A 19,352-nucleotide genomic window follows, 5' to 3' on the forward strand; every position below is an offset into this window, starting at 1 on the left:
GGAGCTATACTAGGCATTGATTACAATCCTAGGTGTAAAATTGACCACAAATGAAGCTCCCCTGCCATCACACAACTTAAAGAAAAATAAATGAATCATTTGAGGCAGAAAAGTCAACATTTCCCAGGAAGGGAAACCATAATATCCCAGTTGAATTAGACTTGGGATATTTCAATAAGCATTATTAACCACAAACCTCAAATGTAACAGATGCTTCTGTAGAGTAATTACAAAAAAAAGGCATGAAATCTAAAGTTTCCCTTTGTAGACTATACACCTTTATGTTATCAGTCTTTGTTTATTTTTCGTTAAGACATATTTGTATTCTCCAAAGCGACATATTGTTACTGTGTCAAAAATGTGATGAAATGTATTTCCAAATTTCAGCTGAGGATTTCATCCTGTTTGTTACATTTTACAGTCTTTACATATTTCATATTCAATTTTTTTTGGAGATAAACAGCTCTTCTGATATATAAAATGTACATATACAAATTAGAATGCAGGCTCAGATGGAAAATTTTAATTTTCCAGATATGTGACTGGTGTCTATATCTTTATATCCATATGCTGAATTCCAAATATTTTCAGTCATATGTGAATTGCCATTATCAAAAACATAGCTTCCATTTTTTTTTAAAGCCATGGCCAGGGTTCAAAGTCATAAAGGTCATAGTACACAGTAGATTTTTGTTTAAATCACTTTTTGTCTTTTTCAACCCTACTTCAAGTAAGAATTGTTATGTGCATCGGAAAGCGTTCTGGAGAACAGAAAATCATCTTGTACTTTGTTGGAAGCAGCAAATAATCTTGAATACCCTCTGCAGGAGTAATTTTGCGGGCACTACAAGCTATCTCCTCCGGGGATATGGAAAAAAGCTGTACCAAGAATGAGATGAAATGCACTTTTTATTGATTGAAAGGAATGGCTCCATAAGGCACTGGCTATCCCAGACTATTCTGTGGAAAGAAACTCACCCACATACACACACACACATACACTTCCGCACCCACATGTATATATACACGCACACACACAAATCTGACCCTACAACATTGATCAATATCCATCAAAGTTATTAGGAAGGGAACCCCAAAAAGAAAATGGAGTCACTGGTTTCCAATTATATCCTCATTAGAATTCTGTCCCCCCAGCCAAGGAGTGGAAGACTTTACTTGGATGATATCTCTCCGTCTCTCTGTCTCTGTCTTTCTCTTCTTTTCTCTCCAATGTCAATAATGGAGGTAATAAAGTCAGCACTTGGACAAAAATAAATAGACCCAATATTCCAATTATCATCTCATTTCTGCTGTGCAGTTCTCCGTGGCTGACTATTTATTGAGCTCCGAGTGATGTACCGTCTCACAGCGTTTCCCAGCGTAGGATTGTAGCCAACACTGGGGGAGCCTGTGTTTGCCAACGTTACTCGTATCTCAGAACATATTTGCATGCTAAGACCATGAAAAGGTATCGGTTTGCTACGAAATTGAGTTACTTCAATATTGCCACCAAGTGGTTTCTCAAGTTAACTCTCCCGCTCGGAATGACAAGTTAGAACTGTCTAAATCAGTAGCAGAGTGCACCTCAGTTGTCTGTATGTGGACTTCATGGGGATGGACTAGGTTTCCCCATGCACGATTTGAATTAAACTGTGCTTATACTTGATTTCGAATGGATGGCAATATTCTCCTTGAAAAGAAATGGGCAGCAATTTGATAAATTGTGAGAATTAAGGGTTTGTTATATTATTTATGTTGAGATACAAAAGTTTTTCATGGTCATCACACTCCTACACATTGTTTCATCTTTAGTGTGAACGTAAAACTTATATTCAAGTAGCAATGGAAAGCAACCCATACAATTTGCTTTCTACAGGTTTCCTGCTTGTGTGAACGGTGGATCTAAAAACCTTTCATAACATTGGGTCTGTTACCAGTGTTAACCCATTGGCTTCTGAACCACCGGGAACCACCCGTCTTATTACTCCCTAAAATGTCCAAAGCCGCCCATCCATTGTTAAAAATAGTTTAATGCTATACCATTTTTTCATATAGAATATATAATTATGTAATTGTAATGTAAGAGGTCAAAGGTTAACAAAAGTATGGCAGAATTATTTCTGTGACATATCATTCTCTTGGTAAAGTCTTAATAGGCTCTCAAATAACCATAACATATAATAGACAAAAATGAATATGCAGTGAGCTTTTTTTAACTCAGTTTAGAAGTTGTCCATTGCCCTTAGAATGTTACAATGACAATATGTTTACTTTTTTCTATGATTTTGCATTCCTATTTTCATGTTTTCTGTTAAAAAAAAAAGATGTTTTACCATCTCAAGATATGAGTTTGTAACAATATTGACCTAGTTTTCAAATCTTGCATATTTATGCCTTTGTGAATTTTGTGCTTGAAGGCTCTTTCTGAGAAATTGCATGGCTTAAAAGAGAGTATTCATTTGCTGTACTGCCATGGAAATAATCCCTTGGGTAGCCTCAGAAAGGAGCTTATTTTCCCCGTTCCTGTTTTACTGTGTCAGAAAGCCAGACAATCTCCAGCATCCAAAAATCCTACATCATATCTGGAATGCTCATGAGATCTAGACATTCTATTGTCACAACTAAAATGCATCTAAAAAAAGGTGGGAGTATTACACCATGTTACAACCAGAAAACCACTGAGAAACAACTCACAAGCAGATTGCCCCAAGATAAAGATCCCAATTATAGTTCAATCATTTCAGATACCAAGAAAATCATCCACTGTAAAGAAATTATATCCTCCCTTGCAGCGTACATGCAGCCCTCATAATACCCGCATCCAGCTAGTATGCACCATAGATCTAGGTGATCATCATAAAAACCAGTACAATCCCAAGATCGAGCTATCCCATATTTGACAAATAGAATGTACAGGAGGTTTACGGAACCTTCTATTATAACCAGAATCTTCCGGGGATCGAAATGATCCTTCATTACAACCATTACGCCCAGGGGGTTTATTGAAATCCCTTATTGCTGGAGGAATGGAATGATAATAGGACGATTGATCCATGTAATGTCTGCCATTACAAGTGGTGTGGTATGCCAAGATGTGCTTGCCAGTTTTGTGTCTGGTGCAGCATTTTCTGTCCTTTTTGTATTATTTTTGTATTATTTGTGTGCAACAAGTGGCTTACAGGAAATGGTGTGGTCAGGATAGACCATTGGAGCAAAATGTCCACTGTATATACTAAGATTGTGTGTCAATCATTCTTTCACAGTTTGGGTTTAGATCAGGGCTTCTAAGGAATTGGAAGGAGTCTCTCAATTTTCAATTCTCAGTGAGTTTAGAATAGTTTGGTCTGTAAGGGTGAGCTGGTGTGGGCGTACAGGTTTACAACATTTTCCTTAAAAATGAAAGAGGATTTATGCATTCCAGGTTTGATTCTGTTCAGCATACAACATCCGCATAATTATTACGTGCTCTGTATACACGACGGGATTAAGAAAGGTTAATGTGTTTTATTCTTCATTCATTATATTTTTCTATAAAATATTAGCACGCAAATGTTTGTTGTGACTACCTTTTGTAGAGCAGGAAACTAAATGATGGGATTTAATGATTTGATCATAATCTTTGATTACAGCTGTAGAATGCAGATACACAATGTCATTACTGCAGTTTTTTCCAAAAGTCACTGTGATTTGGACATGCGAGCATAGATTATTGTGCAGCGCAAATACAAAATGAATGCACTTATGATCTGGATGAGGTTTCCATGGCTACCGATCATTGTGACATGAGAGGTCTGTTATGTATGCAATTGGTACCTTGCACCTCAACTGTGTTTTGATGAGGAGTTTCACCCTGTGAACCTGCTAAATGACCATTAAATAAATTCAATCTGCTACAGTTCTCTCCTGTGTCCATATCTACTCCGTGACACTTATTATCTACTTTAATCTATGTTTTGGTCATGAGTATGCTCCAGTAGATGTTAGTTGTGGTGATGCCCAGTAGTTTTCCCCATGCTGGTATGATAATAATCTGATTTACACTTTAAAGGGATCATACAGTTTTGGTTGTGACCTAATTTCAGGTTTCTCACATTTTTTGGTGAGATAATGAGAAACCTCTTATGAAATATGGAAGAGCATGTAATTCTATGAGGAATTCAATGTTTATTTGATGAAAATTGGTTTTGAAATGGCTAAGATATCCAAAATAGAGCGATTCTAACAAAGTGTGGGACCCATACTTTATTAAAATCGCTTTGTTTTACTTTGTTTTTTAATGTTTCAGTCATTCCAAACCCGATTTTCATCAAATAAACTTTTAATTCCTCTTAAAATGGTATGCTCTGTACAATATCATTAGTGTTTTCTTGTTATCTCACAAAAAGTTAAAAGCCCAATTCTCATCTCCACCAATACTGTACTATCCCTTTAAGAAACCAGGGTAAAATTCAATCTCAAAATCTAAGTATTAGGTTTAAGGAGCACTCTTACTTCAGAAATGTCCTATGCCAGGGCACCTTCAATGTATGATACAAAAGCCACAGAGCAGACTGTGTCATTGAATGTGGACATTGCCGTCTTGCATGAAACATATAGTAACCATGTACTCAGACAGTATGCATAGTCGGCAGAAAATATGTGAAATAAATGAAAGTGACAACTCTGTGGATGGCATATGATTCAACTCTAAATTTTCCTGCCCGGAAAAAAGAAACAACAGCAAAACACCAAGGCCTTATTCATTCACGGCTTGATGCATTTCATGTCTCAATCCCTCGTTTCTGTACATCTCCGATCCCATGAAGACTTGTCTTTGGAGTTAATTTTACTCGGATGAATCCTTGTGGCCCACCTTCCCTTTAAACATCTGTGATGGTCATCGCTTTGCTCCAGCCCACTGTCACCATGTCATCAAGTAATCTCCTTAATGAGTCGGGTCTTTGCATAGTGTTTATGAAATGAGAGCTAATTAGCACAAAGGTTGCATCACCGATCGGATACCAGTCAAGCAATGGGAGGTAAGATTCTTTGCGCCCCTGGTTTGTGGTGGGCGTCGGCCTGGTGTCTAGTGGGTACCAGTGGTGGCGCCTGGCCATGATTGGTCCGGCCACAAATTGGATGGAGATCCTCCCTTTGTTCTCCTTAATTGGCCTCCCTGCCAGCCAGAGATAGGCAGGTCCATTTAGAAGGCGAGAAGTTCAATATTGATTTTCTGCTCGTTCCCACCATCCGCGTTTGAATTCATATGTGGGATGGTTACAAGTTTGGTCAGTGTATAGCCACTAGTGACTGTTCTATGTAGTTCTGAACCTGGCTCTCGTGAGCTGTAATTTGTGCATGTCATTAAAGTTGGGTAGATGAGTCAGAAAGATAAATTAGCATGTTTGAAAGAGATCTAAAGTAACATTGTTTTGAAGTAATGAATTTTTAATATTGGTTTTGATCATGAAAGTAACAGGTTATGACAGAAATTAATATTTGTTTTGTTTGTAATATATCATTTTTGTGGTCGAGTAGATGTGAAGTGGAGCAGGGCCAGGAGGCAAAGAACAAGATGTAAGATGTATTCATGTACAACAACTATCATGAAAATTGAGACTTGGATTAAAGGGAAGATTGCTGAAATAGAGCTAAATTTCACCAGCAGATTTATAGTGTCTGTTTTCTTTTAATCTCTTAAATGTGAGAAGACTTCATATAATTGGGATACATTTTCATCAGATATTCATACAAAATACTTTTCATAAAATTTGTCTTGCTAGAGGGAGAAAATTAGATGAATATGAGACTTAGTGTAGATCTGGGTACCAAAAATCCTTCAACTGATCATTGAAACTGCTTCTAAGAAGGAATAGTCCACAGTTGCGTAGCATTGAATCTATTGCTGGACGGTAGTCACATTCACACATAAGAATTGTCAGGTTTTTGGATTGTGATGCAAAAATGTATTTTATTCACTACCGTTCACTCATCGGCAAAACTAACAGAGTGAATGACACATGTGAGAAGCTTCCTGTGGTCCTTTTACATTTTATTTTAGGATAATACATTTTTTTTTCCCATCCATTTGTATATAGCAATTCCTGCTACAACTCTTTACACACAATACTTGCTAGCAAAACATTAAAAAAATGTCTTTTGATGAATGCCCAGAGGTACAATTTGTTTTCTGAGCCATATATTTGTGGTAATCTATATCTAAATAAAAACATGCCAGCCAAGAGATATATTCACCTGCTTTTGAGTTTGGACAGCTATTGTGATTGTGAAAACCATCTCATTGTTAATTAGCTCCACTTCCTGTCTTGACAATGAGAAACACATGTCAGTCCATAATTCAGTTCTGTGATGTCCCTGAGGAAAAGACTCAATTTATGTTTCTTTATTCCTGTATCATATTCATGTTTGTGTGTACATGTGTGCGCGCACATGTTTGTGTCCATATGTCTGTCTATCTGTCTGACTGGAATCTTGGTACCATCATGGGTTGAAAAGAAATGGAGGAAATTTTCTTCTACGTAAGCCTGCACCCCAAATATAATCCTTTAGAACAATTGGCGATATTATATTGAAGTGGATAAGGGAAGAGATTGTACATTTATGAATCATCATTATTTTTATTTGAAATGAAATTCCAGTGTATCTGCAGCCTAAAGTGAGGGGTATTATTGTGATGATCAGAGCGACCACTCAATATTCATGAGATTCACTGATGAGAAAGGGTTATTTTCCAGAGTGAGTGCATACAGACTGTGATATTATCAGTATGCGACAGGAAATGAACATTTTCTTCCTGCCCGAAATGGATTCCTTGATGAAAAAGGCTGAGTGGCCATTGTTTGAGTGTTGCCTGTAGCGTGATGCCTTTTTAATGGCAATTATGACTCATATTTTAATCTGCTAAAATAAGCTACAGTTTCTTTATGATGATAGATGGTCGTTCAGCCCTTACCTTCCTCAACCCCCCATCCCCATCCCCACCCCACCACCACTACAGTTTTCCTTCCCGGGTGATGCAGAACAATGCATGCATATCGAGCACCCCACAATCCGGTGAATGCACTTTCTCCTTTGCAGTGCCAAGCGTGTGTCTCTGTGTGTAAAACAAGAGCAAACGTGATCATCAAAAGCTCATCTTTGTTAGGATGAGGGGAGCCATAAAGAGACTGCGCCAGGTCTGCTGCTAGGACTTGAGTAGCTCAGACTGGCTCCCACGGCATTGCCCCCAAATGTCATACGTAATCAGGGGGACGCGGAGGCTTACATGGAAGGGGTTAATGGAGTCTTGATGTACACTTGGGAAGCAATTGCACAACATGTGAGAAGATGCATGCTTGTGAGGAGTGAGAGAGGAAGAGGTAGAAACATATTGAGAGAGGAAAAAAAAAGAGAAATAGATCTACTAGAGAGAGAGGGAGCGGTAGACAGAATGAGAGATAGAGAAAAAAAAAGAAAGAAACAGAAGTAGATAAAGAGAGAGTAATAGGGAATATTGTGGAGAGGGCTAGATTGAAAAACAATTATCCCATACATAAGATATAATGCATTCTGTTATTGCAACATGAAAATTCCCCTTGCAGACGATTAGATGTAACTTGCACTATCTATCTAGAGATGATGAAGAGTTGATGGGATAAATAATTGTAGGTAGAATCGTCTCTGTCTGGTAGATGTAGCCACAGGATGATTGATGTTCAATAGTATTGTACTGATAAAAGGAACATAAATGTGCTATGATGACATTTGTTGTGTATCACATATTGCTTCAAGAGTTATCCCATAGGCATAGACTAACAAGTTGTATCAAGAAAAATTTATTCAAGATTGTTGTTTGTAATTCTGTAATAGATTAAGTCCAGATGCAATTGAAAATGAGCCACTGAAGCAATGACCCATAAAAAAGACAAAAATCATGATTTGGACAGAATATCCGAAAGTGTAGCTCCAGTGGAAATGTTTCATTTTGCAAGAAACTGAGGGACACGAAATTGGGTGCAAGCAGTAAATGAAGCGTGAAGCATATGAACGTGCGGAGAGCCATGGAGAAGCCGGGCAGTGGTGGATGTAATGAGGATGGATAGCAGACATGCAGCAGCGGAGAGCAGGGCTTCAATCCAGCTTGGCTACAAAGCAGAACAAGTGGTATTGTCTCAGATATGAAGATGGGCTTATCAGTGACACCCCAAGGTTAAACATAATTAATTGTCATGACGTTTGCTGCATGCTGTTGGAGGGGGATGCTGCCTTGAAACTGATGATGGACTGATGACAAGGATTATCTGTCTGTCTGTCTGTCTGTCTGTAGTTGGGGGGTTGATTTATAGTCCTAGCTATATTTGTAAGCCTCCCCACCCCCCCCCCCCCCACCTCCGTCCTCTCCTAAAGCGTGGGTCATGGTATCTGGTCACTGTTTTTGTCATTCAACCAAATTTGATTTCTGTCTGCCAATCAGGGAGCTCCTTCTTCCGTGGGGCCATTACCATGGCGATGCTCACTCCAAGGGGGTGTCTGTGTCTGTGAGAGTCCTCCAAATTGGAAGAGTGGCTGACGCTAAATAGGCCACTTAATCCCACATCAAGTTGTCAAGAAATAAATGCTGCCTCAAATTATGTAGCTAAAGAGGAAAGAGGAAAAACCAGAGATGTGTGTGTGTGTGTGTGTGTGGGGGGGGGGGGGGGTCACAATTCAGGAGACACCATGTCAATGCACTTTGTTCTTGCTGCTGTGCATCCAAACTGGGAATGAGATTTGGAAGGATGGTAAAACAGTCATGAGAAGGGAGACCCATCTTCCATACGAGCGTGTGTGTCATCTTCCATACGAGCATCATGTATGTCAAGTGTCCATCATAGTAAGATCACCCACCAGCCAGACCAACGTGGACCAGCGATCTGCTGGTTTTGATTTTGTTTTTATATTAATGAGCAGGGTCTGTGTTAGTCTTGGCTGGGTCTTGTTAGAACTAGATGAGGGAATTTCAAAGTTTGTATTTGTACATTGAGCCATGGACGTGTGTGTGTGTGGTAGTGCATATTTAGTTCCTGATTTGTACACTCGGACAAAACACACAATCAAAAATTATTGTGCTGCAGTTACTCAACAAAGCACTATCATTAACTGAGTTATTATTTACTGCAAAGAAAACCACTGAATACTGGATTAGGAAGTATAATAATATGCACAGATATCATGTATTTATGTTGCTCTATATTCATGAAATCTATGGATGAGTTGCTTGTATTTCTTTACCCTCAAATCAGGACTGGCCAGAGTGAATAGAGGCAAAAGGAGGCAAAAGAAGTTCAGTTCCACAACCCCAGTAGAGCATCTGTTAATTCAGCCCAGTTTTTGCAGTTAGCCCATCAAGTTCCTTCTGGATTTATACAACAATGCAAGTACTGATCTTGGCAAAGTACTTTTCCAGTAACAATATGTCTTGCCATCAGGACAGTGGCTAGGAGATACCATCAGGTCAAAAGCAAGAACAACTAGTAACACACACAAAAAAGAGTTTGTGTATGGAATGTACTGAGGTTGAACTATGCAGAAAGAAGGAAGGAGGGGGAGGTAAGGGGGCAACTGTACTTTCATTGTTGCATTTTTCTGATTGCAGCCATCACTTCCTTCTTCAATTGCAGCATTTTTTAGAAAATTTATTGGAGGACATTCTTCAGAGCTTGAAAAGACCATCACAGACAAGGAATGTTCCAAAGACAAAGTGCAAGATGGATGAACAACATCCTAAATTCACTTTGGAATCTTCTGCTTTGTATTGACATTTACAAAACAACTTCCACACTTCTTCTTCTCTGACCTGTGAGAGTGCAACGTGCTGAAGGATGCTGTGCCTACAAATTTATCCACTTTCCGCAACACATTTTTGAAGAGAGTTTTAAGAGGAGAGGGAATGCACAGTCTTGAAGTACTGCAGTGTGAGACACAACAGACTCTTTCCATTCCCTTTGCTGAAGACAGAAAACAAGTGTTGACAAATAATGCAATTGTGTGCCTGCCCGGTGACACTCCGAATTTGATTACTTCTCCACAGCTGCAGTGAGGTGCCAAGTTAACAGTGTGATGTGGAGGAAAGAGAGAGAGGGAGAATAGAAATCCCAGGGGGAGTGCCATACAGTAACCAGAGTATAATCACACACAACCGATGAAAATTTAAACAAAGGCAAAGCATAGAAATATATTGCATTGTCACAGTAAAAAAATGTTTGCTGATGGTTTCCAGTTAAATCGGCATTAAAGGGGAACATCAAGCCAGTTACAAGTTGGTCTTAAAAGAAAGAGTAAAATGTTACAGGCACAGCAGTGAAAATCTGATCAAAAGGGGACAAAAAGCATGGAATTTATGACATTTGCTAATTTTTGCAAAACAGTCGATATGAATATGTAAATTAGTGAGCTGATGATGTCATCACCTCACAATTTTACATTTATCGTGCACAACAGATTAAAGAAGATTCAACTTTTCTGCTATGAAAGTATAAAACATGTTATTCTTGGCTGAATAACTTCGAAATAATGATCAGTCAGATAGATTAGTATATCATACTGTGGCATAATGTCTTTGAGCACAAAACTGGAAATTTCAAAAATCTAATGTGTAAACTATGGCAAATTGTGAGGGATGATATAATCAACTCACTATTTGCATATTCATATTGACTCTTCACGAATTGTATTTGTGAAAAGAGATGAAACTTCATGATTTCATAACTTCCAGGGCTAATTTTTATCCAATTTTGATCAAATTTTCATTGTTGTACTTGTGCAATTTATTCTTTCTTTTTCATATAAACATTTGACTTGTCTGGAATTCCCCTTTAAGTTGGTCAACTAAAACAGCTTACTTATTAACCCCTTGTAAATTTGACTGGAATCTCGACAAGTAAGGATCTCTAAAGAATTTTTAAAATATACAATTATGTAGAAAAAAGAAGGGAAGAATATATCAAGGTGTTTATGTGAGACTGAATGAGTAAAATGGTAAAGGTAGAAGCTGTTAAGTTTGATGTCTGTGCAATTATCATGAAAATTTGCCACCTCGATGGGTGCAGACAATTCACGTCCAACCCCTCATCCCCCCCCCCCCATCCTTTGATACAGCGATGAGATGGTATTGTCACCACAGCGCTGCACAAGCTGCTGTTCTCTGATCATCTACCCGCCGTCATATCCCCCACCCCTACAGGGATGACACATTGGCACAGCAGTATGGCGGCACTTCTGAGAAAAAATTTCTCTTTGAAGAATGTGTCAAGATATTCCAGTAAGGGCAAAGTGTGGAATATGGTTAAGAAGACAGAGACAAGGGAAAGAGAGAGGTGAGGTAGAAAGAAATACAACATACATATATTTTTAAGGTATAGTGGGAAAAAAAATTCAGGATCCATTTTTCATAGAGGACAGGCAATTAGCAGCAGCAGATTATTGTTGTGTGCCCACACATATTCTTCACATTGCAGAAAATGATCATATCTGTTATTATGCTGTTGTTGTTGTTTAAATGCACTATAACTGTGACTAGTGTATTTTGTTTGTAGTTGTCTCACAGTTAATCGTATACTCTTTAATATCTCATATAAGTAGTTTCTAGTTATCTAACACAAAAAATTTAAAACCTGAATTCCCATCTCAACCAAAACTATCCCATCCCTTTAAATGAAAGTAGATGTGATATGAAAAGAATACAGCTTAAAGATTGGGGGGGGGGGGGGACACAGGTGTAACTGAGGAATTGGCTCCAAAAGAAAATGTAGAGTTCAATTATATAGCTCCTTAAATTCAAACTCTCCTTTTTTGTGTTTGTTTTTGTTTTTGTTTTGTTGTTTGCCAATAAGGTCAGAAGAGTGAATGCCTTGGTATCTGACCTGTTCGGGAATTGAGGGGGAAATGGGAAAGACGAAGAAGAGACTTTCAGGGAGGTTCGTTTTGATGTTTGAGATCTAGATCGCTATCAACCCTGAAACAATTGATCATCCTCATCATCCCAATGAAGACAGCCCCTGTACTCTTACCGCCATCCAATTCATCCTGGCCAAATAATCCATTTGGCTCCATATTCATTACCATTTCCTTTACCCTCTCTTGTCTTTTCTCTATACCTTCCAATATCTTGCAATCTTTAAAAAGGGTTTACATTCCTTTACCCACTTTGCCTTTCCTCTTTCATTTTTGCCTCCCCCCCCCCCCAAAAAAAAAAATATGTATATATATATATATTTTGTTCAGTTGTTTTGTTGTTTTTCCATCCTTGTAATCATATACAAAACATGTGAGGGTACGCATACTGATATGTGAATTGCTTTAAGTGCTTTTCCTTTTTTTTAGATTTATTGAGATGTGCATTTCTATCATTTATGCTCCATTGATATTGTTCATGTAAATCAGCTACTGCACCATGGACCACAAGTGAAAACATTAACCTAAGAATTTGTCTGCGTGGCTAAGAATAGCCAATTTTCCAACTAATGTATAAGGCCTGTACTAGTATCTTGTGTGTCATGTGCATGTGGAGCCAACATTTTTTCAGATGTAGCCAAATAAGTGTGATATAAATACTTTTTTATGTACTAACTGATGAATCAGACAAAAATCAAGGTATGTATGATCTCTTTTAGGCTGTAACATTCTTCAGTGTAGCTGGGCTACCACTGTGCCTGCATTTAGAACACATATTTGGAATGTAAGTGTCACCCATTTTCACAGTTATTTCAAATGACACATATCCATTTTAGTTATGTTCCAAGATTTTTCCAGGAAATACATCCTTATGTCTCTTTGAAGATACAGAGAGGAATTCCTTCTATTCTTGCATGGCACTTCTTAACTTTAACAGTAACCATCTGCAGTAGGGCAGCCTTTACTGTATCAAAGGCACTAGGGTTGACTAATTACCGGTCTGGAAAAGAAGAGAAGCCGTCACTTTTTACGTCACCTCTGATAAACCTGCACATAGTTTGTCTCGGTCTTCGTGCGGTAAAGGAAAGACGGGCTCCCTGCTGGGGGAATATTCTGGCTCCTATCGGCAGAGAGCCTGGGACCTAGAAGACATGCTAAGCAGAAGCAGCAACAGTAGCGCAATGACTAACCAGGATAACAAGCCGACAATTAGGGTTTTTTGGCGAGTCGATTGAGAGGGAGAGATGAGGTCGGCGAGCTAAAATAGGAGGGAAGAAATCGGTAAGAGGGGGGTTTAAAAAGAGAGAGAGAGAGAGATAGCAAGTTTGAGAGAAATATGATGTTCAGATGAATGTCCCTGGTGTGGATGCAACAATATTTTCTGGAGCGAAGTAACGAGTGAGGCTGTGAATGCAAAATTGCAAGATGATTCAATGGTTATGTTTTCGTAAAAAGGGTTTTCTTTTATGTGCTGTTTAAAGGGTTTTCATTCTGTTCAAGTACAGTTTCATTGCCTGAACTAAGATTTTCATGGCAGAATGTTGAATTCAAGATATCCTGCATACATTGTTTATTTGTAGCTTCTTGAGATATCACAGTTTGATGGCAAGATGTCAACTCATTTAGGATGCCATAGAAGTGGTTGTCGTATTCTGTTGGGCCACATCATATCTGATTCATTGAGCAGGGGAAAGAAAGTGTTTAGCTCTCTGCATTATAGGGGATCATGAGGGGGATAAGAGGAATGCCAAATGACCCACACGTTCGCTGCGCTTGATGAATGAGATGAAGCAAAATTTTTGAAGTCGGAAACCTGCTGGCACATTTTGATTCAGTCAGAAATGGCTTGCTGAAAAAAAATGAAATTGTGAGAGATTTTTTGTTTTTGTTTAATCAGATCAAATGCATCTAGATCTAAATAAGTCGATAAATATTTATGACCAGTTCACAAGGGAAGAAATGGTTGATCGTGATTATGGTTATTCATATGATCAACTCTGTTAAGTGCATCAATTTTAGAAAATCAGATTTCAAAGAGCGCCATTTTATATCGTAATTTCGTGAGAGATTACGTCATATATGAGAGATCCCGCTAGTGCGCGCGCCACTCAATTCGTTAGTCGCCGCCATCTTGCTTACACGCGAATTTCTGTGCATCGGAAAATTCGCCGGAATTGCACTTGAAAATTCAAGATTCGTTCGAGTTGGATTGACATAATAGCTAAAGTTACCTCAACGGAAGGTTTTGCCAGGTTTTTTATGGTTTTAACGATCATTCTTCAGCCGAACAACAACGGTATTTATGTCTTCAACCAACGTTCCAAACGTGGGCGGCGCAGCCGCACCACCGCTGCTGACAGCAGTTGCGTCCCCGGCAGCCACCGGCGGGGGTCGCGGAGACCAACACGCACAAGAGTGCAAGCAGAAAACTGCGACAGCCAAAGGTAAAACGCCTACTAGAGCCGGCAAGGTAGGTACTAGTAATAGTACTACTGCAACTACAAGCAGTGCTAACCCTAGTGGTAGTACCGGTGCAAACAAAACAGTGAAACCACCTGCCAAACTGGCTTCTAAAGTTTCAACTTTGGAAGATAGACTCGGCAAGCTTGAAGGCCAGTTAGCTGTGGTTGTTCAATTTGTGGAGGCACAGTCGGCAAAGCAGACACCAGCCCGTGAAGGCGGTGGCAATGGAAAGAGTATCAGGACTCGTTCTGAATACTCCCCTTCAGACTCGGCAGATACTGACTGCCATTATGATGATGAATATGCGGCACCATTTTTGGGCCGAGATATGGATGAAAACTCAGTGATTATCCAACCAGGTCAAGGGGATCGTTGTCAGGATGACAAATTTGATATTGAAGAAGGCGAAGTTCCCCCTCCTGTAGTGGAAAAAGTTCCAAACATTGCAGCCAAATTTGCTGTGGCTGAGGAAGTTGGTCCCCCCATTGACCCAGAAATTGCTAAGTCTACAGCCTACCTTCTGACCCACCAGCTTGAGCCCAAAGTGGTAGATGATACGATCACTAAATACCCCATTCCCAGCAACTGTGAGCTGGTGGATGTGCCGAAAGTCAACCAAAGAATCTGGAATGGGCTCCCTGCCTTTTCAAAGACACGAGACCTCAAATTTCAGAGACTCCAAAAGAATCTCACGAGAGGCATCAATGCCTACATACATACAGTGTCGGCACAGAATATTACTGAACAGCAGCAAGATGCACTAGCACTTCTGTGCAGTGCGAACTTTGAGCTAAATTCCTTACGTAAGGAATTCATGAAACCAGACATTGGTTATCAATTCCAACATCTCTGCAAGCCCTCTACACCGGTCTCCAAATTCCTTTTCGGTGACGACCTGGGAAAGCAAATGAAAGACATTAGAGATGAACAAAAAGCAACTGAGGGTGTCCTCAGGAGTGAGCATAGCAGACAGTACAAAAAGCAGCGTTTCAGCCCATATGACTACGGCAGGAGTGCATATGGCAAGGGCAGGAGCAAGATTACATCAGGAAGCTCGAATTTGCCCCAACAGTACCGCGACGCGGGCTGGACTACATCTCGTGCAAGCACAAGTGATGTGACTAGGCCTACAGGTGCAAAAGGACCGTGGACTGGAGCTACCAGCCATGCTTTTTTGGGCCAGCGCCCCAAGGGGAGGGGGAAGCCGCCAGCTCCCCACACCTTCACACATCCCAGCCAGCACCAACCGCACTGCGGCAGCAAGCAAGGCTCAGGGATGAAGAGAGCACGATAACCTCCAGTTCAACTGACGAGGTAAATATAACATCCTTTTCTAGTGATCATGCAAAGCTATGTCATCATGATAATGTAGAACCTGTGGTAGGAGGTCGACTGAAGCAATACTTCCCAAAGTGGCGCAAAATTACTTCAGACCCACATGTGCTAAATGCTGTAAGTGGTTACAGGCTTGAATTCAGTAAAGAGATGGGTGCACCATCTAGAACTAAACCCCCTTACATTTTTCGATGTGATAAAGCCGAAGAGGCTGATATTGATCTTGAAATTTCTAAACTCCGTGACAAGGGAGTAATTGAACAGTGCCAGAGGGAAACTGGAGAATACGTGTCTAATATTTTTACACGGCCTAAAAAAGATGGGGGTACACGCGTTATCCTAGACCTGTCTGATCTCAACAAATATCTCCAGTACCAGCATTTTAAGATGGAAAATATCCATACTGCTATTGAACTCATTTCAGAAAATAGTTTCTTAGCTTCAGTCGACCTTCGGGACGCGTACTATACAGTACCTGTGCACCCAGCACACAGGAAGTTCTTAAAGTTCTCCTGGAAAAATCAACTTTGGCAATTCAAAGTACTGCCTAATGGCCTGAGCACGGCGCCAAGGTTGTTCACTAAACTACTGAAACCTGCATTCACATTACTGAGAGAGCAAGGGCATGTAGTAATTGGATACCTTGACGATATCCTCATTATTGGAGAAAGTGAGAATCAAACTTTGCAAACGGTTTTGGAAACCACTAGCATCCTTGCACAACTTGGGTTCTTGGTGCACCCAGATAAATCAGTACTATGCCCCACTCAAGAAATACAATTTCTTGGTTTCATTCTCAACACTCAGACCATGACAATTCGACTGCCTGATAACAAATCAGAGGAAATACAGTCCTTGTGCACTGAACTTATGCAAATAGCAAACCCCAGTGTCAGGCAGGTGGCTAGAATTATCGGGAAAATGGTAGCATCATTTCCCGCAGTCCAGTATGGACAGCTCTATTACAGGGCTTTAGAAAGGGACAAAATCAAAGCACTCAAAATGAATAAGGGGCATTTTGACAGAAAAATGAGCCTATCTTTGGAAGCAAAAGAAGAGCTGCAATGGTGGATAGACAATGTGCAGTCTGCTTTCTCACCCTTACGACACCCTAAACCTATGCTCGAATTGTGCACGGATGCCAGTGGCAAAGGCTGGGGGGCATCTGATCATACCACCCATACAGGGGGTAGATGGAATGAAGACGAGCTGCAAAAAGCCAGGGAGAATAAGATTAATTATCTGGAGACCCTGGCTGCTGGCATGGGACTCAAGTCCTTCTGTTCTAATTCACAAAACACTCATGTCTTGTTACGGCTAGATAACAGTACTGCTGTTGCGTACATTAATAACATGGGAGGCATTAAATCCCTTGACTGTGATCGGGCAGCCCGAGAGATTTGGCAGTGGTGCGAAACTCATAAAATTTGGGTCACAGCAGCACACTTGCCAGGAAAGCTGAATGTGGAGGCAGACCGCATGTCTAGAAAATTCAATGACCGCACAGAATGGATGCTTGACCGCACAGTTTTCCAAGAAATAACCTCACGTTTTGGGACACCAGAAATAGACCTATTTGCCTCCAGACTTAACAAGCAGGTAGAGAACTATGTCACATGGCTGCCCGACCCACATGCCAAGGCTGTTGATGCCTTTACTCTCGATTGGGGAAAGTGGTACTTTTATGCATTTCCTCCTTTCTGCTTAGTTGCTAAGTGCATTCAAAAAATCAAATCTGATAATGCAGCTGGGATACTAGTAGTCCCAAAATGGCCAAGCCAGCCATGGTTTCCTCTCCTAAACAGGATGATGAATGAGGAACCACTTGTTATTCATAGGAGTGAATCCTTACTAACATTGCCAGTTTCTAACACTCCTCACCCACTTCACACTCAGATTGATCTTCTTGCTTGCAGGTTCTGTGCAACCCCTTCAGAGATGCGGGATTGAATGCACGGATAATTGCTGTAATGGCCTCTTCTTGGAGAAAAGGGACTAAAAAACAGTATGCAGTGTACATAAACAAATGGAAAGCATTTTGTGACAAGAAATGCAGCAACTACTTGTATTCAGATGTTCAAGCTGTCCTGGAATTCCTGAGTGACATTTTCTTCGAAAAAGGGGCAGGTTACAGTGTCATAAACTTAGCACGGAGTGCTCTATCTTCATTTGTGATACTTCGAGATACTATGTTTACAGTTGGAAACCATCCCTTTATCCAGAGGTTTATGAAGGGAGTTTTTCAGCTACGCCCACCCAAGCCTAGATACATGGAAACGTGGGACGTTAACCTTGTTTTCAATTTTCTTCGTTCTTGGTCCCCAGCGCACGTATTGGACCTGAAAAAATTGACGCTTAAATTGTGTGTGATTATTGCATTAATCTCAGCACAAAGGATTCAATCATTACACTACCTAAGCTTGGATGATATGGTGTTAAGAGAGAATGCAGCCACCTTTCACCTTCATGATCTCCTAAAACAGAGCAAGCCTGGAAATTACTCACACAGTGTCAAGCTCCAGGCATACCCACCAGACAGGAGACTTTGTGTGGTCAGGTACTTGCAGGAATACATCAGAAGGACCCACAGGATCAGAGCTAGTGAGCGGTACCTTTTTGTTAGCTACAAGAAACCGTATCACAGGGTATCCTCTCAAACAATCGCTCGCTGGATTAAGGAGGTTTTGGAGGCTGCGGGTATTGATGCAGGGATCTACAAGGCGCATTCTACTCGGGCAGCGTCTACCTCCGCAGCCAATAAAGGAAATTTCCCAGTATCTAAGATACTTGCGCAAGCCGGTTGGGCCAACGAAAGAACCTTTCGCAAGTACTACAACAAGCCCTGTCCTGCTGAGAAAAATTTTGTAGAAACAATTATCAAAAAATAGACTGTGAAGCCCTAAGATTTGAGCAGACATGTCTTGAACTGCCTGAACTTGTGAACTCTTGGAGACACAATATCTATGCAGCATTCAGCCTGAATGAGAATGGCAATGGAACCTCTATGTAAGGTATGCTCCCTACCCCTTTTCGGGGGGGTTGCCTCGAGAATGTAACCACTGGCTTCGAAATCTCATATATGACGTAATCTCTCACGAAATTACGATATAAAATGGAAGATTAAACGAGAACTTACCGTTTGAAGTTTAATATTAATTTTATGAGTAATTGGAGGGTGAGATTACGTCCCACCTCACCCTCCCTCAATTTCAAACGGTAACTTAATCTCTCGTTATCTTCCTACATCAGTGGTCACATTCTTGCTTCTAATATTGAGTGGCGCGCGCACTAGCGGGATCTCTCATATATGACGTAATCTCACCCTCCAATTACTCATAAAATTAATATTAAACTTCAAACGGTAAGTTCTCGTTTAATCTTCCATTGCAGTTGCCTAAATTAGTGACATCATAGCAGTTAAACGCTGCTTATAACTCAAACCTAATTTACAGAGACCACTAGCCAGGCCTTCCTGCAAACATCAGATGCTTTGTGGAGTTAGTATTATCTCTCAATGACCCGTACTATCACGATTATGCTCATTAGAGTAAATTTACGCCCAGCTTGCTGTCAGGAGGCTGCTGTTGGTTTTAGACACCAGATCGCCTTCTAATGAATTATTTAAGGTTGAATATAAAGCCTCA

At 40.2% G+C, this 19,352-nt stretch overlaps 2 protein-coding genes across 2 annotated transcripts in view; both read left to right on the forward strand.

Annotated features, from left to right (window-relative positions):
- The window catches only part of LOC140240443 (E3 ubiquitin-protein ligase PDZRN3-like), a 203,042-nt gene that overhangs the window by 126,320 nt on the left and 57,370 nt on the right, over window positions 1–19,352 (forward strand). The gene's annotated exons all lie outside the window — the stretch shown is intronic.
- LOC140240452 (uncharacterized) lies at window positions 14,702–15,667 on the forward strand. The gene has a single exon (XM_072320226.1). It carries the CDS (start codon window positions 14,702–14,704, stop codon window positions 15,665–15,667), a length of 966 nt encoding a protein of 321 aa, XP_072176327.1.

This window comes from Diadema setosum, chromosome 2, assembly GCF_964275005.1.
Source record: "Diadema setosum chromosome 2, eeDiaSeto1, whole genome shotgun sequence".
NCBI lineage: Eukaryota > Metazoa > Echinodermata > Echinoidea > Diadematoida > Diadematidae > Diadema > Diadema setosum.

What these genes read in the sequence shown, in the direction of transcription:
- LOC140240452 (XM_072320226.1), top strand. Translation starts at nt 14,702, where the DNA reads ATGGATGAAAACTCAGTGATTATCCAACCAGGTCAAGGGGATCGTTGT.